General features: G+C 53.0%; 1 protein-coding gene across 2 annotated transcripts; it reads left to right on the top strand.

The window, feature by feature from the left end:
• Window positions 1-1,407: 1,407 nt before the first annotated feature.
• On the top strand, window positions 1,408-26,920 carry DNAJC7 (DnaJ heat shock protein family (Hsp40) member C7). Of its 2 annotated transcripts, none has more exons than XM_037886637.2 (14): window positions 1,408-1,648; window positions 15,068-15,156; window positions 15,698-15,822; window positions 15,942-16,055; window positions 16,629-16,703; window positions 18,846-18,964; window positions 19,335-19,488; window positions 20,228-20,392; window positions 21,587-21,678; window positions 23,041-23,114; window positions 24,380-24,526; window positions 24,920-25,072; window positions 25,717-25,779; window positions 26,622-26,920. In XM_037886637.2, the coding sequence occupies exons 1-14, from the start codon at window positions 1,491-1,493 to the stop codon at window positions 26,657-26,659; spliced, it is 1,566 nt and encodes a 521-aa protein (XP_037742565.2). In that variant the 5' UTR covers window positions 1,408-1,490; the 3' UTR covers window positions 26,660-26,920. The 2 variants fall into 2 exon arrangements, with proteins under 2 accessions (XP_037742565.2, XP_037742566.1); XM_037886638.2 differs by lacking the exon at window positions 1,408-1,648 and adding an exon at window positions 5,583-5,623.
• Window positions 26,921-26,946: the final 26 nt, after the last annotated feature.

Genomic DNA, 26,946 nt, shown 5'->3' with positions numbered 1-26,946 from the left:
GGGTCTGGGCTCCCCCCTTCCCCCAGGGCTCCCCCCTTCCCATCCCCCCAGGCTGGCCAGGGCTCCCCCCTTCCCATCCCCCCAGGCTGGCCAGGTCTGGGCTCCCCCCTTCCCCCAGGGCTCCCCCCTTCCCAGGCTGGCCAGGGCTCCCCCATTCCCATTCCCATCCCCCCCCAGGCTGGACAGGGTCTGGGCTCCCCCCTTCCCCCAGGGCTCCCCCATTCCCATCCCCCCCAGGCTGGCCAGGTCTGGGCTCCCCCCCTTCCCCCAGGGCTCCCCCCTTCCCATCCCCCCAGGCTGGCCAGGTCTGGGCTCCCCCCTTCCCCCAGGGCTCCCCCCTTCCCATCCCCCCAGGCTGGCCAGGTCTGGGCTCCCCCCTTCCCCCAGGGCTCCCTCCTTCCCATCCCCCCAGGCTGGCCAGGTCTGGGCTCCCCCCAGGCTGGCCAGGGTCTGGGCTCCCCCCTTCCCCCAGGGCTCCCCCCTTCCCATCCCCCCAGGCTGGCCAGGGCTCCCCCCTTCCCATCCCCCCAGGCTGGCCAGGTCTGGGCTCCCCCCTTCCCCCAGGGCTCCCCCCTTCCCAGGCTGGCCAGGGCTCCCCCATTCCCATTCCCATCCCCCCCCAGGCTGGACAGGGTCTGGGCTCCCCCCTTCCCCCAGGGCTCCCCCATTCCCATCCCCCCCAGGCTGGCCAGGTCTGGGCTCCCCCCTTCCCCCAGGGCTCCCCCCTTCCCATCCCCCCAGGCTGGCCAGGGCTCCCCCCCTTCCCATCCCCCCCGGCGGGCCAGGTCTGGGCTCCCCCCTTCCCCCAGGGCTCCCCCCTTCCCAGGCTGGCCAGGGCTCCCCCATTCCCATTCCCATCCCCCCCCAGGCTGGCCAGGGTCTGGGCTCCCCCCTTCCCCCAGGGCTCCCCCATTCCCATCCCCCCAGGCTGGCCAGGTCTGGGCTCCCCGCTTCCCCCAGGCTGGCCAGGGCTCCCCCATTCCCATCCCCCCCCAGGCTGGACAGGGTCTGGGCTCCCCCCTTCCCCCAGGGCTCCCCCATTCCCATCCCCCCCAGGCTGGCCAGGGTCTGGGCTCCCCCCTTCCCCCAGGGCTCCCCCCTTCCCAGGCTGGCCAGGGCTCCCCCATTCCCATTCCCATCCCCCCCCCGGCTGGCCAGGGTCTGGGCTCCCCCCTTCCCCCAGGGCTCCCCCATTCCCATCCCCCCAGGCTGGCCAGGTCTGGGCTCCCCGCTTCCCCCAGGCTGGCCAGGGCTCCCCCATTCCCATCCCCCCCCAGGCTGGACAGGGTCTGGGCTCCCCCCTTCCCCCAGGGCTCCCCCATTCCCATCCCCCCCAGGCTGGCCAGGTCTGGGCTCCCCCGTTCCCATCCCTCGCCCACGGGAGACTGGCGCTTCTGGCCCCTCCCGCGCCCTCTCGGTGGCCCCTCCCCTGGCGGGCGGCGGGCCCCTCTTGACGGACCGCGGCGGCCTCTCCTTGCTCCCGGAAGTCCATGTCCCTTCCGGTTCCCCCCCACCCCCCGGCGCCCGCTCTCTCCCCCTCCCCAGGTGCCCGGCCCGGCGGTAAGATGGCGGCGGCGGCCGAGTGCGATGTGATCATGGCGGCGCCCGAGGGACCCGGGCTGCTGGGCGGCGAGGAGGAGACTCGCAGGTAGCGGCGGCCGAGGGGGGCGCGGGGTCTGGGGGGGCCGGGCCCGGGGCGAGGGGGGGGGCTCAGTCCCCGGCACCGCCCCCCCCCGGGGTGCCCCGTTCCTTGGGTCTCTCTCCCGTTGTCTCTGGGGGGGCCCCGGTCTCAGGCTCGGGGAGGCAGGACCCCCCCCCCCCGTGGGGCCTGCAGCGGGGGGCGGCTGCCGTGAGTGGGGCGGGGCGGGCCTGCCCCGCTGCGTGGCTGGGGACAGTGGGCGCAGCGAGGTGTTAACCCCCCCTCCCACCACCCCCAGTCCGGGGAAATCCGCCCCCCACGGCCGGGTGACGGGGGGTGTCCCGGGATACTCGGGGGGGGGGGAGGGTGCCTGGGTGAACAGTCCGGGTCCAGGTGCCTTTTTCTGCCACCCCCTTGAAATGTCTTTGTAGGGTCCGCCCCCCCCCCCCCCGTGCCGCTTGCGCTGTGCCCTGGGGGGCCGGGGGCTGTACACCAGGTCCCTCGCGCCGGCCACGGAAGGGAAATTTGTCCAGGTGCCTCGACTGCGCCCAGCCGTCGCGGCCCCGTCTGGGCAGAAGGGCCCCGTCTCCACCAGCGGCTGCCCCGGGGGGGCGGCCGAGCGGCTGTGCTGCCTTCACCTGGCCCAATCCGAGGAAGGGCGGCCGCGGTGACCTTTCTTCACGCTCCGTGTGCTGGGTCTGCAGGACTGAGGAAGAGGGGTGCTCAGAGCGGAGTCGGTCTGCGGCCGCCCTTTCGGGAGGGAGGTGTCGTGTGCGTGCGGTATGGGGAGAAGGGCCTGCCGCTCCCAGCATGTGGGGCTTCGTTTCGGGATGGCTTGGCCGCGTGTCGGATGCGAAGCTCTGTGGCCTTGGCTGGCCATGCCCTAGTACGAAAGGCAGGGGTGGGTCCAGTCCCTGTCTGTTTTATAGAAAAGGTTCAATCTCCTTTTGGCCAAACTTCGTGCAGTACAGCAAACCCCAGCCCGCTGTACGGTGCCAGTTGGCCTGCCACTTAGCTATTGCAGTGATGGGCGCCACAGAAAACATGGATAGGCAGCAAGTCTGGGCTTCCTCGAACTTGGCTTTGGTCTTTATCAGTGTGTTCCACCATTTCTGCCTGGGGCAGTGTTGACTAGGGCCTGCAGAAGCCTTTCTCTGCCAGATCGAGGTCTGCCCCAAAGAGGGAGTTAAAGGGTTAAACTATGCATGTTGTGGGGGGGGGATCCTCATAGCTCAGAACCCTTGAAGAAGGTTCAAATCCTTTTCCCTTCTCTAACTCCTTTGCCTGAGGACTTCACGGATACTTATTAATTGCACCTACCTGCAACAGAACAGTTATTCTTTGAGATTTTTGATGGAGTCCTGCTCTCCAATAACTGTCCTGTGCTCCGTGGGAAAATGGTCACTGTGCACATTGGTTCTCTAAAGTACACTATGTATTTGAAGGCAGGATTGGGTGTTGAAAGTACTAGGGCAGCTGCGTTCTTCTCCATCTAGTAATTGCTGAAAGATCAAACCTCCTTCATCCCTAAAGCTAGTTGGCAAATTTTGCTCAGCGGTGAAGATGCTGTCTGAGGCCGGGCGTGGTGAGGATCCCAGCCCTTTCCTCTGGTAATTCATTTTCTTTACAAGAGCAAGTGCTTTTGTTACCACCCGCTGCCACAATCACAGCAGGGGGTGAAGTTCCTAGATCAGCCTTTAGGAGGCACTGTGCTAGTTCTAGTGTGCAAACCTGGCCGCTGCGTCTCAGCAGTCTGGTGTCTCCAGGAGGACTACAACATCTGGGAAGGGGTGGCTGAGCCTGCCACTCTAGAAAGGTGGTCACCTGACTGAAGCAGGAGGACAACATGAAACTGAAAGGGGCCTCTGGGTAGTGCCAGTTTCAAAATGAGGGTGAAGGCCTGAGGTATGTGTGCTGCTTATTAGCTGTCAAAGGGTGAGGGCCAAGGGAGTGGCACTGGGAGTATTGTAACACCCTGGTGTGGTTAATTAAATAGATAAATAACACGGTTAAAAAAGCACCTGAATGCTGCGTAAAATATCCGAGTATCATAGCGTTACATAAAATACTAATGCAGGGAGAGCCCTGCTAAGTTTCATGTGATCCACACCCTGCCCTGGGCTAATGTGCGATTGCTCCTTACAGTATTTTCTCCAGGGCTTTGTTCACTTTTAAATGACTAGTTGAAATATTAAATGTATCAACATTTAGAAATCACGAACTGGGCTCAGTCTTCCTACTACAGAGTTCTCTAGCACCAACCTCTCTCCTCCTCCATACCTGTGTGCAGAAGGAAATGAAATGGTCATGAATAAAACGATCCCCATAGAAAGGACTGCAGAGTCCCAGAAACAGAAGAACTTTGACATCCTCAGTGGGAGGGTTGGTTCCTGGCCCACTCCAGATAGAACCCTGGGAATGGAGAGCAAAAGCAACCTAGCTGTCTTGATGGGATAGGGACAGTACCTCAGTCCCGAATCATTAAGTTTCAATCTTTCATCCAGTGGTTGTCCTTTTGAGTGTGGGATCCCCAGGCTTTTTTTTTTTTCCCGTTGGGGTGATCCTGTCTTTTAATCTGATTGAGGGGTGGCAGGGCAACACTATTGCAGGGTCACCTAGAGGGATGGTGTTGAAGGAAGGAATTAATATGCTACTTCCAAGATGCTCCCATCCCCTCTTGGTAGCTCAGAGCTTGGAACCTACATATCCGTCTTCTGTGTGCCAGCTGGTAGCCTCTTGGTTTGAGCAGATGCCTGCAGTCAAGAACTTCCTGAGTGTTAATCTTCGCTTTGCCATGAAGCTCCTCTCTGGGTTTGAGCAAGTTCTTTAGCTTCTCTGGCCCAGTTTACCCATTTGTAAAATTGGGATACTGCTCAGCTGTGTCAGAGAGGGTGTTTGGAGACTTAGCTAATGTCTGTAAAGCCCCTTGAACCATGCAAAGTGCTATAAGAACATAAGACTGGCCATACTGAGTCAGGTCCATCTAGCCCAGTGTCCTGTCTTTCGACCATGGCCAATGCCAGGGAATGAACAGAACAGGTAATCGTCAAGTGATGCATCCCCTGTCGCCCATTCCTAGCTTCTGACAAACAGGCTAGGACACTATCCTTGCTAATAGCCATTGATGGACCTATTCTCCATTAATTTATCTAGTTCTTTTTTGAACTCAGGTATAGTCTTGGCCTTCACGACATCCTCCGGCAAAGAGTTCCACAGGTTGACTGGTCTATGTAAGTGCTTAGTGTTACTGGACTTAGGCAGACTAGGCATTGGTACCTGATGCTTCACTGCAGCTTTTTAGAGCGCCTGGGTAAATTTCCTAGTAAAAAACCCACCCCACAACCTGCGTAAATTATTTTGATACAAACGTGTTTTTGGACTAACCTTTGCCCGAATGTACTAAAATGGTTCCGATGGCTGCTTCTGCTTACCCAGGCTGGAGGAAAAGATAGACGGTAGCAAAGCAGTGATTTGTATTTCAGCATAATTGTCCTGGCATTGCACTGAAACAGCTGCAGATAAACGGAATGTGTCATTTGCAGGTTGTACAAGAGACTGTCGGGGGAAGGAGTGGAGTATAGTCATGGGGTAATGGTTGCCTGCTGTTGCATAAATTCCAGGGATACTTATGGAAAATGATGGATGTAACTGCACTAATTTTATCTGATGGTGGTGCAGTTAGTGACAGTTATTGTTGAACAGCTGCATTCTGATTGGCTAAAGTTCAGTGTTCTGATCCAATCACAGATCAGCATATCCACAAGAGGGGGAGTTTTTTTAAAAAGATTTCTAGACCATGGAAACGGTTTTCTTGTGGCTCAATTGATTTCTGAAGCTTTATTTCACTTCATTTTTTATCAGATAAGTAGTTTCTCGGTCATCTGCTTGGCAGCTCCAGAGTCTGTCCGTTGTGCATATATGTGGGGGGATGTTTCCCCTCATTCTTCAGTGCTGAATGATGTGGAAGAAGTATCTTAAAAAGAGGTATCTTTAAAAAGTCTCATTGCTAAATTAATATTAGGATTAACGGTTCCTTGATCAAACCTTTTCCTTTACTATTTGGTACCAGCTTCAGAGTGGCCGTGTTCCCAGAAGGTGCATCACAGTTACCTTTGTAAAATGGAGAGGGTGAGATTTACACAATGAAGAAAAAAATGTGCCAAACCAAAGCATTTGAATTTTCCCTCATCGTGGGGTCGGAAGGCTTCACCTTTAGGTGGCCGGTTCAAATCCAGTGTAGCTCCATAGTGAGGGGATCACTGCCATCTCATATGAAATGAGTTGGTGGGTCTCCAAGTGAACAAATCTCATTAATTAACTCTTTTGTTGACAGCGTCAGCAGCAAACTAAAGGTTTAATTGGCCATGAAGCCTGAAGACATTCTGCTCGTGGATAAGGTACATTGATAACATTGGTACTGTACCTGTGCTGTGAATAAATAGGGCTTCCAGTGGTCAAGGCCAAAATGGAATTCTTTTTTTAAAATAACCAGTGGTGCTGAAAAGAATTCTTCACACAAATACTAAACTAATATGAATACATAGTGCACTGCAGGATTTGAATAATTGTGTTTATAGAATCAGTGTACAGTAGGTGTACAAAAATTAAATATTTAATACATACATTTTATGTAGAGCCTTATGTCTTCAAAGCATCGTACAAGCTCCTTTGTTTTGGTTGAGGAACTCTATATTGTAGAGGACGAGCATGGGCTTATCATAAATGTGTGTTGGTTACTTATTAAACCTCGTCAGTTCCCTTGATTTCAGTTGGTCTTATCAAAGGGCTCTCTGGCTGCACTCTTTAAACCTCTAGCTCCACAATAGTTCTGGTCTATGTCCATTTCCATGAAAACAAAACGGAAGCAGAATATTCCTGGCACTGGGCCCATCTGCGAATGTTATAAAAGTGGCATAGTGGGTGTTGTCCTCACCAGAACTGATTTAGGGCCGTGATTCTCAACCTTATTGATACCAGGGGTCAGCTTGCTGCCTTCCTAAACTCTGGGAGATCTCAGGGACCGGCGCTGGTCCACGGACTGGTCGTTGAGAAACAGTGGTTTAGGGGATTCCTGTGGAATAGGCTATGCTGCTTCACACACACCCCCTTGGCTGCAGCGTTATATTTGTACTTAACAATGGAATTGAAAGCCTCCAATGCCCTTTGAAGTGAATCGGTAGATAAACACAAGCATCTGCCTGCACAGCGCTGGATTTCCCCACCTTCCTTCCTGCCTATTGTGAGCTGTAGGTCCTCTTTCATCAGCTCAATACCCTGCACTAAGCACCAGGTAGCAGCATTGCTCCTTGATCAGCAGGGGGTGCTGCTGCACAGAGGAATGTGCCACTTGACATGCTACAGAGCTGCTTTATATTGTAATGAGGCTGGCTCCCAGATGACGTTGTCTAGCTGCAGGATAAGATCATGATTTAAGTTTTAAAAAGTCTCGTTTGAGTTTAGAGCGATGTGAGAGGCTGGCTTGACCGGCCTGAAGACAGCAGTATGGAAGTACACTATAAGCTTTACGTGTTGCCTCCACCCTCATTTCCCAGCCACTGTTTCTCATCCCTGACCTGAAAGAAGCATCTCTAGGGGGTGAGAGAGGAGACCCCGCTCTGTGCTGCGTGTGACCCATTCATTCCTTGGCTTCTCTGCTGAGGCTGTCAGCATGCCAAGGGGAGAGGGCTGTCTAGTGCTAGGTAGGATGGCTGGTTTTAGGCTGTAATCACCGACCCACTGTGAACGGCGCTAAGATCACCAAGCTCATTTCACACAGGTAAGATGAAGATTTTGTCAGCATGACGTTTACTGAAAATAACCGACAGGTTGCACAGGCACTAAACAAAAAATCACTGGCATCCATGACCTGTCTGTGACTTTTACTAAAAATAGCTGGAGGGAGGAATGACAGCTGAAGCAGGGGGGACTGACAGCCCGAGCCCCACCACCACAGCCAGGGGGAAGGCACAGCCCTGGCTGCAGCCACTGACAGCTGAAGCCAAAGAAGTCGGAGGTCCAATAAAGTCACAGAATCTATGACCTCCATGACTAAATCATATCCTTACACAAAGGTAACTGAATAGCATCTGATGGTAGAGGTCTGGGCTGGATTTCAGCTGAAAGGCTCCATATCCTGTAGCAAAATGCCTTGAATGCATCAGTGAAGCAAGTTGACTGTGGCCTTTTGCCCCTGCAAGTGACTAGAGGGGTTGCTTGGACCTCCTGGGGATTCACTATTGCCAGCCCAGAGAGTTTGGAGATGCAAACAGACCGCTGCATGGCAGGCACTAGGCGAGCTGCCTGGAAAGCAAGTCAACATGTGAACTGCCTGGAGTGTCTGACCTTGGAGAGCCTCCTAAACACAAAGCTAAGCACTTGACTTCCTGGAACTTTTTCCCAGCTCTTTAGTTCCCAGAGAAGCTTAAAGTACTTTGCAGTAGAAGCAGGAAGTGAAAGGGGAGTGATGGCTGTGGGAGGCGTTGAGTCTGCCACCTCAGTAGATTGTACAGACCTGAGGTACACATTCAGAGATGCGGATGGCTGCAGAGTGCCAGCCAGGCAGGAAGGCTAGTGCAGCAGCTACTTTTGGGAGGTGGTGTTCAGACGGAGCTCAGAAGGCTCTGGTCATTCTGGAAATGACTTGTTCTTGGCTGTGCCTCTGTTTCTGTGCTATGAAAATCATGTATGCGATTTGGGTGATGCTAGTATGTTAAAAGAGGGTCGCAAGCTAGAGCAGCGGGAAATCTGTGTTAGGATTTATATGGTGGTAGGAGGCAGATGAAAGATGCTGCTCAAAAAGGAGATGATAAAGCTCTTGGGCTAATCTGGGACCATCTCACTGTTGTGCAGGGTGAGTTGTCTGTCTTGGCAGTTTGTTCCAAGGGCTAGCAAGGGTTGGGATTGCTGCAGAGGCAGTGTGAGCAGAGGGCCTACCAGCCCCTCCAGCCACTGGGGTTGAATAGTTCAGAGGGGAGTTGTTGAGGCCACTGCCCTTCTGGAGGAGGGCACACGTCTCCAGTGAGGATGTGGCAGATCCTAGGGGAGAAGGTATCAGGAATGTTCTTCCTGTGAAAGGAGTCCGAGGAGCCTTTCAGGTTGAGCTGGGCTGTGGAGTAGGACTGCCTGCAGCACCTGGAGAACTGAGAGCGCATGACAAGCTTGGTAACCTAGCAGTTCACCACATTTCAGGAGAAGGCAGTTGTTTCAGACAGCTGGCTCCTAGCAGAGCTCTCAGTGCTTGCAGGCAATGAAAGAGACTCTTCTTAGTGAGTCCCTTGGTGTGGCTCTGTTCCTCCCCACCCCCTGGGTTCACCACGGAGAGGCCCTCGAGACACTGACCTCTCCGAACAAAGGAATCCATTCAGGCCTGGATTGTATTTTTAGCAAAGCAGAAGTGGGGAATGCAGCCTACATCAGTGTGAGATGCAGAATGATCTCATTCAGGCTGCAGCATCTGTTTGGATTGAAACAATTACTAATGATATCAGGAGATCTGCATTTGTTTTGTTAGGATAGCCAGAGACAGTGGTAAACAAGAACAGTTTTCTGTGTGTTGGGCTGTGTTGTTAGAACACAACTGAGGAGAGACGCTGCCGTTCTGTTCTTGGGCTCTCACGCCTTGGATCTTGCAAACCCAGCGACTCTGCCTACATGTTTTGAAGTCACTTTGATTTTCTTGCAAGACTTCGTCATTCAGCTTTAAAGGCATGTAAACAATAAAGGCAGCCGGGTTTACTTCCTCTCTGGTAAGGTTATCCAGCCACTGAGGTTTGACATGTCAACAAAGTGCTGTCTAGTAAACACTACAGAAAGAAACCCAACCAACGCTAAACAGAAACAACCATCCTCCTACTCTTCATCCTGCTGTAGCACCTCATCAGGTTATATCAAAGGGCTTTATAAGCACTGCTGAGCCTTACAGCTCTCCTGTGAGGTAGGTCTGTATTTAACCCCCCGTTTCACAGATGGGGTAATGAGGCGCAGTGGTCAGTGACTCACTGGCGGTCAGGGAATAACTCCAGGAGTCCTGGCTTACAGCCCTACAGCTAAAAGAACAGGAGGACTTGTGGCACCTTAGAGACTAACAGATTTATTTGAGCATAAGCTTTCGTGAGCTGCAGCTCACTTCATCGGATGCAGCTCACGAAAGCTTATGCTCAAATAAATTTGTTAGTCTCTAAGGTGCCACAAGTCCTCCTGTTCTTTTTGTGGATACGGACTAACATGGCTGCTACTCTGAAACCAGCCCTACAGCTGTAACCACTAGAAACACTGCAGTGCGTAATGACTGGTAAAGTTGCTTAAAGATTTACAAATCAGACCAATCTGCTCACTTCTAGCAGGTGGCTCAGCAGGCCAAGAGATCAGGTTTGGCAATGATCCTTGCTGCCCTGTTCTTCAGAATACATAACCACAACGATAGGACCCTAGACCAGAGGTGGGCAAACTACGGCCCACGGGCCACTCCTGCCCGGCTCCTGGCCCGGGAGGCTAGCCCCCGGACCCTCCCCTGCTGCTCCCCCTCCCCCCAGCCTCTGGGTGGCGGGGCTGCAGACCCGCAGCCTGGCCCGGCGCTCTGGGCGGCGCGGTGGTGTGGCTGCCTGGCCCGGCGCTCTGGGCGGCGCGGTGGTGTGGCACTGCCAGTCACCCGCGTGGGGGGGTTGGATAGAGGGCAGGGGAGTTCAGGGTGGTGGTCAAGGGGTGGGGGTGGGGCGGTCAGGGGAGTCCCGGGGGGGGGAGAATCAGGAATGGAGGGGTTGGATGAGGGGGGCCCTCAGGGGACAGGGAGGGGTGGATGGGGCAGGAGTCCCGGGGGGGTCAGATGGGGGGGGCGGGCCATGCCTGTCTGTTTGGGGAGGCACAGCCTCCCCTAACCAGCCCTCCATACAATTTTGGAAACCCGATGTGGCCCTCAGGCCAAAAAGTTTGCCCGCCCCTGCCCTACATGCTAGAAAGCAAACCGCTAGGCACCACTTCCTTCACTGCCTTCTGAATGCTTCAACCCTCCTCATCTTCAGAAGTGGCCATTGTGCATGGGTGTCTTATCTTATGGAGTGAAAATCCCCTCCCGATTAGTGGTACAAATCCACCCCCTTGGCACGGGTTGTTACTGAAACAATCACTACTCCAAGAGTTGAGAGAGAGACCGACAGCCTGGCACCGATGAGATGTACGTTGCATGTGTCTTCTAAAGTGCCTGTTCACCAGCCTGGAGGAGCACTGTCTGTCCGTGGGGACAATGCCATTTTAAAAAGTGATTTTTCATTTTGCTGTAAATCAAGTAGGGGGCATATTTGTCTACCTCTGCTTCCGTCTAGAGCCAGTGCAGTGCGGGTGGAGAGTTCTGCTCTGACACTTGCCACGTGTTCCGACGCACTCCAGGGTGCATCTCCCCCGGCTGACTTGGTGGTGTGGCTGGAGATTACAGGTTTCAATCACAGCAGCAGAGGGTTCATTTCTGATGGCAACCTTGGCATGATGCCCTTCCTGGGCATGGGTGAGGAGGGCATATTGGCAGCTTCCCACTAGATAGAGATGAAAGCTCATTCAGACCAGACTCAGGCTAGGGGTTGGATGGGAACTTATTAGATACCTTTCAAGGCCCTGAAGTGAATCCACTGAAACAGAGGGAGAGGGATCTTGATCTGTTGCGTTCCCAGCACTCCCACTTTGGGACATGCACTCTCCGAGCACCGCATGGCAGCTCACTGCTCTGCCACCCAGTTGCCCCTGGACTCTGACTGATTGTTTTAAATAGTACTTAAACGTACTGGGCCAAGGGTATCCCTGGTGTGTCTGACCAGTGGAGTGCCACTAGACCTGGGTCTTGCCCATTGTCAACATCCCGAGCTGAACCTAATTGGGAACAAGATTAAAAATGAAAGTGAGCAGCACATATTTTAGCCCTGACCCTGAAGGCCCTTGGAGTGGTAACACTCTGTATCTATTGTTTTGCTAGCTGACAAACTTGCCTTGTTTCTGTGAAAACAGCCCAGTGCATGAGGCAGTTTTGTGGGAGTGGCCAATGGCAAGCCCGAATGAGGTTAAAAACATGTTAACTTGCCCCCACACAGTTCCCTTTGTTCCTTTTTTAGTGGGCTTGCCAAACATAACTCGCGTTGTTCGCTTCAGATAGCCTTCAGCTCAGTTCCCGCTGAAATGCCGTCCTTTGGGCAGAAAGGGGCCATGGCAGTGTTTCGCTCCTTACAGAGAGGGGCACGTGGACAGCCAGGGTTTTGAATACCCAGACCAGGATTTATTCTGTATCAAATGATGATTTAATCAGGGGTGGTGTTGAAAGGTGTCTTCAGCTTGGACTCTTTGGCTCACGGACTGTCATTTACTGGGTCTGTCCAACAACTAGCACAAAGGGCTCCGACAATGTCGATGTTAAATAATAGGCTCTGGACCAGCAGATCTCTGACTTTACAACCTGCCATGCCTCATCTGATGCTCAGGAGTGTTGGCATGCGTCCGTTGTAAAGTTACTCCATGTGGCTGTAATGGACTCTTACTTGGCTACTGTAATTTAAGCCAGCCCATGTACCATCAGTGGGGCACATTCCACGGCTGTCCTGGACCATGGGCATTGTAGCAGTGGCTCTCCAGGGTGGCACCCAACCTTTACCTGTCCAGGATGTCCTGAAAGGTGAAATCGCTGCTTTCCAGAGCTCGCACGGTGTCTCGGCACCGCTTCAGTCTCACTCAGGCCATCAAAAGAGGATGGCAGAGGGGTGCCGCTTGTTCAGAGCCTGAGCCGCACCAAATGTTTGTAAATTGTAGAATTTGAAAATAAAATGGAATCAAATGGAACACCTGCTTATACCTTCCTTGATAGACTACACTGTAAGCTCTTCAAGGTAGAGCTTGTAGTGCAAAGGGGCCTGATCCTGATTTGGGCCTCTGGACGCTACTACAAAGCTAACAGCGATAGTAGAAATTGCTTAAGTTCTCCAGCAGTAAATCGGTTGATCAGCTTTGGGCCTACCATGTGGCCTTACCGGGAAGGAGGGGGCTGGGGGTAGGTCTAATAACTCCTTGGGCTGCCCGTTCTGTACGCCCGTGCTGCTTGCCTTGGTGTGTGAAAGCTAGTTTCAGTGCTATATGTCTGCCTTGGGCTTCCCAGGTCACTTCTGTAACTCTGGGCCCTGGGTTTTCTGAAAGGGGAGAAGCTCAGCTTGGAGCCTGTCTGGTGTGACCTGGGCGTTTGAGACCGAATGTGGATCTCTGCTCTGGCAGGCTGGAATGGCCCCTTAGCTATTTTAGTCCCATGGGCCTTTGCCCCGTTGCTGCTGTGAATTCTATATAGGGAGCAGTTGACTGACATTTCCTTTATGGGGAGGAAGGTGTCCAATGCCAGTCAGCTACACTTGCGGTAAGGAAGGAGTTGCTTACCATGTGCAGCAAATATCTGTGGCTGGACTAGCCCAGTGTAATAGCTCTCAGTACCATAACGACTGTGCTGGGCTGGAATCCAAGTGATACTGTATCCTTAATGCGAGTTTGATCATTAATTGCATACTCTGTAGACTTGCCCCCCGTTGCTTGATTTCTGAAATTTGCCTTCCTCCAAGGAAGAGGGTTTCGAGTTGTGTACATTGTGGGAGTTATAGTTCGGAAGGACTGAGCATAATTGGAAACCTCTGGTGCTTTCATTTCTGAGGCTCTGGGTGCAGTGGTGAAGACCCAAATGATTTTATCCCAGTGCTGATTGAAATACATCCTAGAACAGGGCAAGTTTATACTTCTAAAGCCTCCATCTCCATCAATGGCATAGAAAGGGAAACAAAACCGTTCACATTAATTGGACCTGAACTTGGGAAGCCCTGGTAGCTAAACTCCCAAAAGACCAGTATGTAGACACTATTGCCCTTAAGGTTTGTCTGGGTCCTGTTGAGAGGTGACACTGCTTTGGAGAAGCCGTGCAGGGTAGGAGAGCGGGTGGCCCACCAGACAGAGGCCGTGGTAAGAACTAGCACAGAGGTGGGCAAACTACGGCCCGTGGGACTGTCCTGCCCGGCCCCTCCCCTGCAGCCACGTCACCGCACAAGTAGCACGGCTTGCACCCACCCACCTCCCGGGCTTTCCAGCAAGCCTGTCCTGCCGCTGTGAGCCGCCTGGTGGGGGGGGGGTGAGGGGGCAGGAGGTCCTGGGGGTAGTCAGGGGACGGTTGGATGGGGCGGAGGTTCGGGGGGGCAGTTAGGAGACAGGGAACATGGGGGGTTGAATAGGGGGTGGGGTCTCGGGGGGGGTCCCGGTGCGGGGGGACAGGGAGCAGGGGGGGTTGGATGGGTTAGGGGTTCTGAGGAGGCAGTCAGGGGGCGGGAAGTGGGAGGGGGTGGATGGGGGCAGGGGCCAGGCTGTTTGGGGAGGCACAGCTTTCCCTACCAGGCCCTCCACACCATTTCACAACCCCGACGTGGCCCTCGGGCCAAAATGTTTGCCCACCCCTGAACTAGCAGCTGGGACGTGGGAGATGGAGCGTTTGTAAATGTTGGTCAATGCTGCTGTTTCAGCAGCAGAATAGCAGCAGATGCAGTGACAGGGCCCGGTTTTGCCTGACTTATGCCGCCACAAAGAGTTTGTCCCTCAGTGCAGTGTTTCCTAACGTGTGGGGTGCAAAGGACTGGCTGTGGGGCATGGAAGGGTGGCAGTGCATGTTCCCTGCCATGCTGCCCTGCCAATGTGGTGAGATGGACGGTGGGTGCGATTACTTCTGTTTTTCTGAGGGCTCAACTTCCAAGGGCTTTGGGGGAGATGCATCAGGCTGAACGTTGAATATTTTAGGAGATTTAAAAACCTGACCCTGCAGCCAGGCCTTTCCTGGGCCCCTCCTCAGCCTGCCAGGCACCCTCCATTCCTGCTGACTTCAGGAGACCTCTCCAGTGGTCTGGGCCATTCCTGCATGGTCTGGAGCTGCTCCTGACAGGTGGTCAGCACTTTTGGTTTCTGCTGATTTCAGTGGCAGTTGGGGGTAAACATCACCTTGCAGGATCGGACCCATAAATTCTGTTAAAGCTTCAGCAGTTTTCTTGGTTTCTGAGAATTCAGGAACGAATAGCCTTGGTTCAGTCAGTGCTCGCGGGGCCAGATTCGGAGCGGTGGCTGAGCAGCACCTAGTGCAGCTCAAGGGAGGAGTGTGCAAAGATGGTCTGAGTCCATCATGAGCTTCTGTGATCCTTGGCTGGCCCGCAGTACAGCGCCAAGTAGCCAGCGGCCTGTGGCCCCAAGGGCTATTCCAGCAGCCGGCAGGCCCCTGAACATGGGGTGCCCTCTTTCCCCGTGAGTGCCATCGCAGGGGGAATTCTGTAGTGGCCAGGGAGGCCAGCTTTAGAGCCATGTGTAGCCGGTAGAACCGTGCAGAGCTGTCCTGTGGCCAGTCAGTGTGTCCCTGTTCATTTCACTGTGGGATATATTTTACTCTTTCAGAGAAGCAGAGTCTTTCAAGGAACAAGGAAATGCTTATTATGCCAAGAAAGATTACAATGAAGCGTACAACTACTACACAAAAGCCATAGGTGAGAGCGACTGTTTGTGACAGTGTTCTGGAGCTCGCTAAAACCGAATGGGTTATGGGGGGAGATCAACTCGCGTTGCTAACGGCACACGTTGAAGAAACCTCTTCCAGGTGTCCCGGTGACGCAGATGGGTTAGTTACCGTGCAAGATCTCACCAGATTTACCGTGAGTGCTCGGGATAGCTGTAGTGTAGCGCCTTGTCGGTGTCTGTTCCAGCCAGGCTGATTGATTGGGATCTCCGCAGTGTTAATGATTGCACAGTTCCCTCCCATGTGGGCTCAGCAGTGTTACCAGGCTGATGAGCACTGAACGGGACACTGTGATTTCCAGGGCGCTTGTACAAGGGAACTCCGATCCCTCTGGGTCCTCCTATGTATAAATGGTGGACTCCAGGTAATTTTTAAGCTGCTCAGGCAAGGTATGAACTTGCAAACAGGGAATGTGATTTTGAACCCAGTAGTGACCTTGTAATGTGCTCTGTCTACAACCTGTGTAGCCCTTTGCATTGCACTAACTGGGATTGCTGTAATGTTTTCTCCAGACGCATGTCCTAACAATGCCAGTTATTATGGTAACAGAGCAGCCACCCTAATGATGTTGGGGAAGTTCCGGGAAGCACTGGGAGATGCCCAACAGTCCGTCAGATTGGACGATACCTTTGTAAGGGTAGGTGACCAGCCATTCACTGTATCATTGTTATTAGCTTTTGGAACACACACACACACCACACACACACACACCCCCGCGCGCGCCAACCATTGCCACATTTTTAACTGTCTTCTCAGGGACATCTACGGGAAGGGAAATGTCACCTGTCTCTCGGGAACGCCATGGCCGCCAGCCGCTGCTTCCAACGAGTTCTAGAACTGGATCATACAAACCCTCAGGCACAACAAGAGGTAAGAAACCCTCTGAGATCCAAATTTCCCCCTCATGGGGGCTGCCCGGGGAGCAGGATTGTGCTCTGGAGCCTTTCGCCTCTGGGCTGCAGAATCAAGTGTAGCTCAGGTTAGAAGTGACTAAATGGTGTCACTGTGGGGAAGCCATCTGATGGGGGGAGAGGTGAAATGAGTTGGGGGTTCTCAGTCCAGTTGTCATTAGACTGATACCCTCTCTGCAAAACTGCTTCTGTGTGCGCTCTCCTCCTTGGTTGAGAGGCCAAGGGCCGAGGAGGTGTGGAAGCTAGACTGGGCAATCGGGGGGAGTGGTGAGGAGCGGCGGTGGCTGGGGGGCAGTGTTGTCTGTGCTATGCTTGCCCTGTGGTTAAGCAGAGGCCTTCGTTCTCCAAGGCGATCAAGCCAGTCCAATCCCAGGTGCCCACATTAAACTGGCTTTAGAAAAGCAAAGGTAGCTCTGGAGTATTGTTGCTCCCAGGGCTGCTCTGACGTCCTGGGCGCTGGCTGGTTTAAATGCCACCCGACGGAGGTGCAGACCAGTTGAGTCGAAACCGACCGTGCCCTCCTTTCTTGCAGTTGAAGAATGCGAGCGCTGTGCTGGAATACGAGAGAATAGCTGAAATCGATTTTGAGAAACGGGATTTCAGGAAGGTAAAATCAACATGGATCTTTTTTGTCACAATATGACCAGAAAACATTGATCTGGCTGGCTCAGCAGGAGACAGGGACAGTGTCCCTCTAATTTTTTATGTCCATGTGCGGAATGAATTTTGTTATGTGCACCAATATGGCTGAAATGTGTGACACATCACCTTCCTATTGGTGCACATAACAAAATTCATGGGGGAGAGGCCTCAGGGCTGGGGCAGAGGGTTGGAGTAGGGCGGGATGAGGGCTCTGGCTAGGGGTGAAGGCTCATGGATGAGCGGTTTGGGGTTGCAGGCTGTCCTGGGGCTGCAGTGCGGAGAGAGGACTCCTCTCAACACAGCAGCTTGGGACTGGGGGAGAGGCGCCGCTCCCTTGCGGCAGCTCCGGCGGGGCTTCTCTCCCCAGCAGCTCCTGTGGGCCTGGACCAGGCCCTCTCCCCCAGCAGTGGCAAGTCTGGGACGGGTCCGTGTTGGGGCCAGCAGGGAGGGATGCCTCTCCCCTGGCGTGGCAGGTCCATGCTGGGGGAGAGGCATCTTTCCCTGCTGCAGTCTGAGCCCCTGCCTGGGGGTTAATAGGCAGGCTGCGCAGCTTAGAAGGAACTTAGGTAGGGAATGCTGGCCCTTACCTGGAGTGCGGGAGAAGGCGCCCCACAGCCAAATCATGCCTTGGAGTCTATAACTCCATTGTGCTGTTGGGGCACACGTGGGCTGCCCTGTGAGGAAGGCAGAGCTATGCTGATCTAGCACTGACCCAGCTAACTGGCCTGGCGGGAATAGCCTTAGCCGTGCAGGCTGGGCTGAGTATGGGTGGGACTGGGGTGTTGGCTGGGGGTGTTGCTCATCAGATTACATTCTCAGCAGCTGTAAAGCAAACACTGGTCCTATAAGACATCCCCAGGATCCCTATTCACAAAGCAGCAGGTTCCCTGCCAGTGTTAAAGGGATAAAGGGGGAATGCATAGCTATTCACCGCATCCTCCACTCCTGTTTCTAAGCCTCTCTCATGGGCTGAGTGCAGCTGGTACTGCCCTGCCTTAGTGAGAGTAGCCGTGAAATCTGAAAGACACATTTGCCCTCCGACACCCACGTGCGACTCGCACCCAACTGCAGTTGCCTTCAGTGGATGTATGCGAGGTCAGGGTTTGGCTCAGGGCAGGAGACTGTCTCTTCATCACATCAGGGTTAAGGGCACTATTCGTAAGTGTCTGTGGGAGGAGATGCCTGAAGCCCAGGCTCCAGATTCTGTAATGGTCAATCCCAGCTCTGCCTCATCTGATTGTCCCGCTGTGCCAGCTGCTCTTCACAATCTGGATTTTGTATCTAGGAATAACTCTGCCTGTGTCTCCGTCCCTCACTTCTCCCATCTCACTTCGCTAGGGACGTTGTCATGAAACAAAACCTTTGTTTCTGGAGAGCTGCTCCTGGTCCTTCCCCACCCAGAAGGCGGGAGGCTCCTCAATCTGTAGCATATCGGTGCTCCCCACAGCAGCTAATTGTGATGTCACAAACGGGGGATTGAGAGCCCAGCCCCAGGAGCAGATGAACCTTTGTGGAACAATGCTCCCGTTCTCATGCAGCTGTCTCCACCAGAGAAACCAGAGCTGGAAAAGACCTATTAGGTCACCCAGCCCATCACAGTCAGGCCAGTGCAGCTTCGGTCCCTGCACTGGCATCTTGTGCTTTGTTCAGTCCGGTTCCAACTGTCTCTGTCGATTGAGTTTCCACCACTTCCCACACTCCCTACCAATGTGGAGAGAGGAGAAATTCAGGAAACGTAGGAGCATAATGGTCTGTCTCAGGCACCTAGAAAACCCTCTTTCGCCATAGCATCAGAGGGTTTAAAAGGGCTGGGTTTGGTCTGTTGCTGTCCATGGGGCACTTTGTGACCCTTCGTTGTGTGTGTGGTGCTTGGATACCCCAGAGATGGGCTCGCAAGCAATACAAGACGAGCTGCAGATCTTCATAAATGAGGGGCCTTTAGGACCCTACACATCGGGGAGGCTGCTACTGAAGTGTGTTTTCTGGGTCTGCATGGTTCAGTTTGAAGACAGGTCTGCCATCCCAGCTGGTGCAGAGATAGCACTGTCTCTCAGCTCTGGCTCTTGGCTGTTTGCTTTGTTCCCACTTGCTTTTCTTCTTCCGCTAGGTCGTGTTCTGCATGGACCGTGCTTTGGAGTTCGCTCCTGCCTGTCATCGGTTCAAAATCCTCAAGGCTGAATGTTTGGCACTGCTGGGTCGCTATCCAGAAGCACAGTCTGTAGCTAGGTAGGAACACTTGACGTACTAACGAGTCCCGGGTGTCCCAAGAGTGCTAGCTCAGTGTGAATTTGTTCAACCTAGCCCTGAGAGGGGAGTTTTGTGATGGAAACACACGTGTAATAACTTAAGTTCCTCTTGAAGTGCAAGATGTGGTTAGGAGAGATGCTCAAATTCCACCCCTGCCATTTAGTCTTACTAAGGCCACCTGTTTAAAAACCATGCTGGGTTTCCCACCGTGTCACTCGCAGGCCTGCCTGCAGGCTTGGTGAAATAGCTAACGCCTTGGTGAAGTGAGGCTGTTCTTGATGGTTAGAAGGAAATGACATCTCGAAAGTGCTTAGCCTGGATTCTGAATGTGCATGTCTGGCTATTCCAGCGACATCTTACGCATGGACTCCACAAACGCAGACGCCCTTTACGTCCGAGGTCTTTGCCTGTACTATGAAGACTGCATCGAGAAGGCTGTGCAGTTCTTCGTCCAGGCACTCAGGATGGCTCCTGATCACGAGAAAGCATGTCTCGCCTGCCGAGTAAGTACTGCGACTGGGGAGCCAATGGCTTATAATGAATCCGTTCTGCTCAGCTGAACCCTCCCCCATTTCCTGCTGTTCTTCCCCTCCCCTCTCCCAGACGCTTTAACCCTCCACATATCTGCTGTAGCCAGCGCATCAGGTCCATCCTGAACTCCACCTGCTGCTTCCCTGTGGGGTAGCCACTGATAGACCTCTCCAGGGTTAGGCCACTCTGTGGGCTGCCCCTCCTGCCTGTTGTTCTCTGGAGCAATCGGAGATCACTCTCTGCAGTCCTGGATACTAAGTTTCTAGCCTCTGACTTCCAGTGAAGTCTAACGCAAGCTGTCAAAACGTGAAGATCTGCAGCTTGACTTGCATTTGAAGTGTTTTTCCTCTCAAGTTCCTGCCCCATCCTCTCTTCTCCAATCTAGTTCTTCACCCACCTTTTCAGGCAACACAGAGCTGGGTAAGATGTAAAATGTTGGGTTCCTTCCTTTTTTATAATACAACTGTTTCCTTCCCTGCTACATTCTGACCTTGAGCTTTAACCAGTCCCCTCGTCCCACGGGGAATGGCTGAGATTGACACTGGCTGTTTCTTAGCAGAGAGGAGCTGGAGTGGTGACAAAGCTGCAGCTTGTATGGTCTGGGGCTGTGTTTGAAAGCAAGTTAGAAAGTGTGTCTTGGGATCAGTGAGCCTTGGGCTTTGATGTCGTCATAGAGTGTCTGTCCTCATCCCAGGGCACTTTCTCTTTCAGAATGCCAAAGCACTTAAAGCAAAGAAAGAAGATGGAAATAAAGCATTTAAAGAAGGCAATTACAAACTAGCATATGAACTGTACACAGAGGCACTGGGGATAGACCCAAATAACATAAAAACAAATGCCAAACTCTACTGTAACCGGGGGACAGTTAATTCAAAGGTAAGACCCAGGCAGCATTACAGGTGGGCGTTCATCCTGGGAGCTCAAGGCACTCCCCCGTTATAAACTGCCTCGCCGTGGAGGAGAAACCCATGGGATACAGATGAGGGACGCCTCGTTCCAGAACGAGGCATGGTGCCAAATTTTTCTTTTGTTTAAGCTGGTTTGGCGATGCTTCTCCATCCCTGCTGGGCTGTCTAGTCCCCGCTAGTTCTGCAGGCAAGGAGCTAGGGTTCATGCTTGCGTGGGTAGGTGCTGGTCCAAACAGCATGGGACACAACTGTCCTAAAGATGTGAAACCCAAGCCAGGGGAAGTGTTAGGCCTTAGATCCCCTTCTCCAGCTGAGTTACTTAATCCCGTCCTGAGAACGAGGAGACTTCAGCGCCCACAGATTGCTTACTGTACTTAGTTCCATCTAAAAAGAGAGGACGCCTGTCCAAAGCCCTGGCGCCCTTGCCAGACATCCAAGAAAACTATAACACAGGAGTTACCAAACCTAACCCCACCCCGAGCAATACCTCGCTGATCATGTGACCCACACAGCGTGAAATCCCACCCCCCCCGCCGGAGCATTCGCCGATGCCTGCTCAAACCCGTGGGCTTGGAAGCCTGCCCAGAAGCCTGTTCCGGCCATCGGGCTGCGGGAGTGGGGAGCCAGATCTGGCTCCAGTGGTGTGTTGCTCACACTTGAAAACTGGTAACCTGGTTTCTCACCCCCCCCCCCTTTAATTTTCTTAATTTTTGCCAATTTGTAATCCCACCTGGGAATTAGTGTGGGGCCAAGTCTCGTCCCCTCTGCCTGCGCCCCCACCCCCTTCCAAACGCTTCTAAGAAGCAGCAGTGAGTGGTTTATAAAAATGAATTTGCTGCTTCTCCAGGTGCAGTCAGAGTTCCAGTATTCCTAGGGAGTGCGAGTTCTGGGCTGGGGTGGGGAGCAGTGTGTTTTTGTCTCCTTTCAAGGCAGAGTCCTGGCAGGGAGTTCACCTCCAGGCTGTTCCGTGAGGCAGAGAAGCAGGTTCTGAAAGGGGATGTGCCAGACAGGTGGAAAGAGGCGTCTCCAGATGAGCCATGTATTTGTGGCTTTCATTTTGCATGGGGATCGTAGCTCCATCTCTGCAGCTTCAACATAAATCGTGTCGAAATCCTTCCCCTCTCAAGGGGATTCACGAATAACTGTGTGTCTGGCTTTGTAGCTTAGGAAACTAGAAGAAGCAATAGATGACTGCACAAATGCAATAAAACTGGATGACACATATATCAAAGCATACCTGAGGAGAGCACAATGGTAAGCAGGCCGGGGCTGTGAGCACCCAGAGGGAGGTTCAGGTTGGGGACCAGCTGTCTGCAGTGCTGCTTGGCTGCCGGAGCTGAGACCAGTTGAACGGGGATGAAAGGCAGCGTCGTAGGGAAGCGGGGTGTGAACGCAGGCTCCTGTTGGAGCCAGGTGTGTGCCTGGTGGCTACGGGAAGCCTGACAGCACCGTCGTGGACCTGATGCCGTGGGCTGCCAGTCACATTTAGCCTTTGTTTGTTCTCCCTTGTAGCTGGTGATTTAATCAAGTAGCTTAAAGCAGTGTCCTGTCCCAAAGTGGTTGCAATCTCACTCCATTAACCTGGTTTACAGAGTCTGCTGTGAAATGGGGCTGGCTCTGATCTGTCGCAGGACCTGCCTTTCATGCCTCCCTGTAAAGGGCCAATATCTCTCTTCCAGGGACAGTGGCTGTGCTATCCTGTTCTGGGTGAGGGTCTCTGAACCCACAGTGACTGGCACCCAGGGCACGTGGCACAAGCTGGGCAGTGAACGCCAGCGCTTGGGACCCTTGCTTTAGTGACGTTGCCACTGCTTGGAGGGTTGGCTGTCCCTGTACAGTGCGTGCTCAGCTGCAGGGGCTGAGGGCTTGCTGCACGGAGACCAGTTTTAATGTCTTTTCAACAGTCTCCATCAGAAATTCTGCATTCCCCTTCTCCTGGGCCCCTGGTATTTCTCCTGGGCAGTGGCAGAGTTTCTTGGGCACTTGCTATGCTGAAAGAGCCCCTGGGGCCCCCTGTCGGATCACTCTTTAAGTTGAAATGCCTGATCTTTTTCTTCAAGTTGGCTGCCCTGCCCCACCCCCTCCCGGGGCTCGGTAATATCTGGTGATGGGACAGTGCTGCATGTTCTTCAGCCAGTAACCAGCCACCACTGAGCCCTCTGATAACGGGGGGTGTTAACCGAAATGTCTCATCACTCTTAACCACCCTGAGACCATAGCTAGTGTCTGACTCTGTCAGTTTTCCGGAATTCCCAGCAGCTGCTGGTAGTTCCTGCACCTGGTGAATGGGTGAAGCGATTCTATGCGGGATGGCTTCTTGACCTGCTAGGATTATCCTGCACAACGAGATGGCAGATGCACGTCGGGGTCGGGGCCGGAGCACAGGCTTAGGCTGCCAGGGTTTCCTTTGTGGGTCACCCCTGAGAAATGCAGGTGGCTGCATCCCACCTTGGGCTCTCCCTACGGAGCCCCTTCGTTTTTGCTTCTGCAGGTCCTAGGCATATCTTTCCCTCAGTAGTTTTATCCCTCCAGAAGCCTCATAATTTAACCCCTGCTGCTGTGGTTTTTGTTAGTCTCTGTAAACTATTCCATTGTAACCGTTGTTTCCTTGCATAGTTACATGGACACAGAACAATACGAAGATGCTGTGAGGGATTATGAAAAAGTTTACCAGACAGAGAAAACAAAAGGTAAAAGCATCAGCCCTCGCTTTCTATACACACGACCTGCCCCTTGACGGACCTGTTTCTTGTAAGGCGGCAACGCTGGTAAACACCTAAATTGCCATTGTACACACGGATCTGCCCCCTCTTGCTTTAATGCTGCCCCTTGCTTTGTACGGATATTGGGAAAATCCCCAGAAGCTCCAGGACAGCTGCTTAATGGAATCGTGTGAGAGTTTGTTCTCTCCCAGTGTTGGAGAGCGGCGTAAAGCTTGGTCAAGTGGTTGGCCCTGGACTGACATCCAGAAGGGGGTGGTGTCAAATCCTGGCTCTGCCACAAATGCCAAGTGCCCTTGGGCAAGTCACTGGATCTCTTTATGCCTTGGTTTCCCCATCAGTGAAAATGAGGAGGATGACACGTCTCCATCTCCAAGGGGAACTGAGGATAAATTAACATGTTTGGGGATGCTGGGATACCACAGGGATTTAGAGCTGCCTGTATTATGGGCTACTTATGTGCCTGTTACTAGCAGCGGTGTCATGAAAGCCTCCCCAGTTCCGTTGATCTCTGCAGCACCAGGGCTACAGTACTGTCCAGGGCAGGAAGATGTTTGGTGCCAAGGTTTTATTGACACACTGAGGGTGTTAACGTTTCCCCTTGCGTAGCAGCCAGAGGTGTTAGTGCCGGGTGCACCAGGCACCCACCAGGGGCTCAGGGAAGTGGGCGCCGCTGCTGAAAGAACAGTAACATTGAGTCAGCTTGGGCTGGAATTTTCCAAGGAACCAGAGTTAGGTGCCCACACCCCATTGACTGAGCAATTCACACTTCTCTGGAAATTTGGCCATCGCTGACCCCTCCTGTTGGAGCCATCTCCGAAGTGCCAGGCCTGAGCACAAGAGTCTCCTCTGTTCTCAAAGATGGAAAAAATTGGCTCTGTCCCCACCCCAGGGCGTTGCCTTACGAGCAGAAGCCGCGCGCGGTGGATGGTTTAGCTTGGGTATCGCACCTAGCGTAATGCAAAGGGATTGTCGTGTGAGTGAGGCTTGGCCAAAATCTAACATGCAGAGTCTCGAGAGGCTATGGCTGCCTGGGTAGTACCTAGGCCCCTGTTTCCCAAACCCCTGGGGGTTAAGTATAATGACGTGAGTGCATTTTTCGTTAATGGAGATGTCTCGCTGGGGACAGCGAAACAAAACGAATTCTTTAATTCTAGAAGGATGCTTTCCTTCTGTTGCTACTAAGGCTGCATGTGATACAAGGCTCTTTCCTTCTGCCTTGCTCTTCTTTCTAGAACACAAGCAATTCCTAAAGAATGCACAGGTGGAACTGAAAAAAAGCAAGAGGAAAGACTACTATAAAATCCTCGGGGTGGACAAAAACGCCTCTGAAGATGAGATCAAGAAGGCGTATAGGAAACGGGCACTCATGCATCACCCAGGTAGAGAAATGTTTTCTGCTCTTAGCATGCAGCTCACTGCTTTAGGTTTTTCAGAGAGCAGAAGTAAACGGAAGAGAGAATTTCAGAGGAAACACTTTCCTCGTCTTCAGAACCTCCCACTGGGCTGTATCGTTTGAGTTCTTTAATGACAATTTCAGCAGGATGACCATGGTGGTACATAAAAGCCGATGGTTGGCTGGAACGTGTAGTGTTTTCCAGGTTTCAGAGTAGCAGCCGTGTTAGTCTATATTCGCAAAAAGAAAAGGAGGACTTGTGGCACCTTAGAGACTAACAAATTTATTTGAGCATAAGCTTTCGTGAGCTACAGCTCACTTCATCAGCGACGCTTGGCAGCAATTGAAAGCTTCTTTCCTACCTGTCTTCGCCCCTTAGACCGGCACAGTGGGGCGAGCGCAGAAATACAGAAAGAAGAGGAGAAGAAGTTCAAAGAAGTCGGAGAAGCCTTCACCATTCTGTCGGATCCCAAGAAGAAGGCTCGCTACGACAGTGGGCAGGATCTGGAGGAGGATGGCATGAACATGGCAGGTTAGTGTTCCCACAAGCATGCGAGCCAGGATGAGCTTGTCAGGGTAAAAGGATGCCAGGTCTGCCTTCACTGCTGGAGGGGCTGTTCCTTACCTTGCTTGTGTTAAACGCCTGCTAACGTTCCTGTGTCCCACGGCACCCGTGAACTGATCATGCTCCTGCTGTGTCGATACTTGACGGGGAGATGACCAAGAAACATCTGAGGGCTGCCCCTAGCTGTTGGTGATTCAGCAGACGGCATCCTTCCCTCGGTCAGTACTGAACCAGTGCCCCAGCCCGTAGCTAGGGGGCACTGTTCTGCTGAAGAGACTGTCTTCCATGGGTGCTGAGAGCTCGTGGTCCCTGTTGGTTGCATGATGTTTATCCCAGCAATCAGCCTGTTGGCCCGTAGTGTCCAGACCTAGCTCTGGCAATAACTCCATTTGCCTGTCTCTCTGGTGACTCCGGCAGTCTGCACTCTGCCCTAAACCCCTGCAGCGCTGCTCCCTGCTGCTGCATTTCCGTGGGGGGTGAAGTGAGCCATGTACACACAGCTCGTGTATCCATTTGTAAAGGACTTTAGGATCCTTTGTTTAAGAAGACTATACAAAGACGTGAAATAACACAAGCAGTCTCTAACTTACACCTCTCTTCTCCCTCCGTAGATTTTGATGCTAACAATATCTTCAAGGCTTTCTTTGGTGGGCCAGGCGGCTTCAGTTTTGAAGGTAGGTGACACGTCTTTCCACCAGCGTGAGAAACGTGTGTGCTGTTCATATACGTGACGGTCATATTAACGTCCCCGCCCTAGGTCGGTGGTCGAAAGGGTTCGTTTGATTTAACTGCTTACGTGCCTCTATGCCAGCACGGAAGGCGTGGTCTGTGCAGTGCACCAGCCGATGGCTGCTTCTGGGGCCTATGCAGAGAAAAGCTTCCCCCTCGAGGTGTGAGGAAACTTGGCACTAACGGTGTTGTGTTGCTGAGAAATCGGCTTGGCTGTCACTCAGGCACGCACCTGCTGGGTCACTGAATCTGGAAACGAGGGTGTCTGATCAGACACGTTGTATAGCTAGTCTGTACTGCCTCCTCCCAGGAGCCTTCTGGAGGCCCCGGCCTATTGTCGCTGCATTTTGAGTTGGCCAGGGGATGTTGCAAATGCTGTTATGCTCCACCCTGACCATCCTTCTCCTGGTGCATGGTCAGCTCGCCATAGATTGCAAGCCTCTTGGCACAGGGTTGGCTTGTACAGCGCCGAGCATCTGGTCAGCACCTTAACCAGCATTAATCCAGGGGGGAAACTCATGGACCCCTGGCCTGGGAAAAGTCTTGTTTGCAAATTACTCTAGCCCTTGCAATCCTTTCTCCAGACCCCTTTAACTTATCAGCACCCACCCTGTGCCAGCGTTACTCCGTTCCCCTCTTTGTGTGGCAGCGTTAAACTGCCCGGAGCCCCTCCCTTGTGTGTGTCTGTCCAAGGGCGGCGTCGTGTGTCCAGCACTCCGCGGATGTTCAAGTGCATTGTTCTGGAGAGAGACTCACGAGCTCTAATATTTCTCACTTTCTCTTTCAGCTTCTGGGCCAGGAAATTTCTTTTTCCAGTTTGGGTAAAATAAAAACATACAAACCACATACACACACCTGAAATGCTTGTTTTAACCTTGAATACGGACATAATTAGACTCCTGCCTTCATCATGTCTCATTGTACTTAGAGCAGTTTCATTTTCTCAGTTGGAGACCTCTCTGTTGTGTGCTTTGTGTGAGAAGAGGAAACCAGCGCTGAAGAGAGGGGGCGGGGAAGGCTTGTGAATTTTGTTTTACTGTTAACTTTATTAAAAAAAATAAAATGTTTTGAATCTTTTGGTCCCTCCATGCTGGCCCGTGTTTTCAGACTGT

This window comes from Chelonia mydas, chromosome 27 (assembly GCF_015237465.2).
Source record: "Chelonia mydas isolate rCheMyd1 chromosome 27, rCheMyd1.pri.v2, whole genome shotgun sequence".
Lineage (NCBI taxonomy): Eukaryota > Metazoa > Chordata > Testudines > Cheloniidae > Chelonia > Chelonia mydas.
The sequence above is the reverse complement of the archived record's forward strand: the minus strand, read 5'-3'. Positions and strand labels throughout refer to the sequence as shown.

What these genes read in the sequence shown, in the direction of transcription:
- DNAJC7 (XM_037886637.2), top strand. Translation starts at nt 1,491, where the DNA reads ATGTCCCTTCCGGTTCCCCCCCACCCCCCGGCGCCCGCTCTCTCCCCC. An exon ending in GGCACTCATGCATCACCCAG is followed by an intron (nt 24,527 to 24,919) that starts GTAGAGAAATGT and finishes TTCGCCCCTTAG; the next exon opens with ACCGGCACAGTGGGGCGAGC. An exon ending in GGATGGCATGAACATGGCAG is followed by an intron (nt 25,073 to 25,716) that starts GTTAGTGTTCCC and finishes CTCCCTCCGTAG; the next exon opens with ATTTTGATGCTAACAATATC.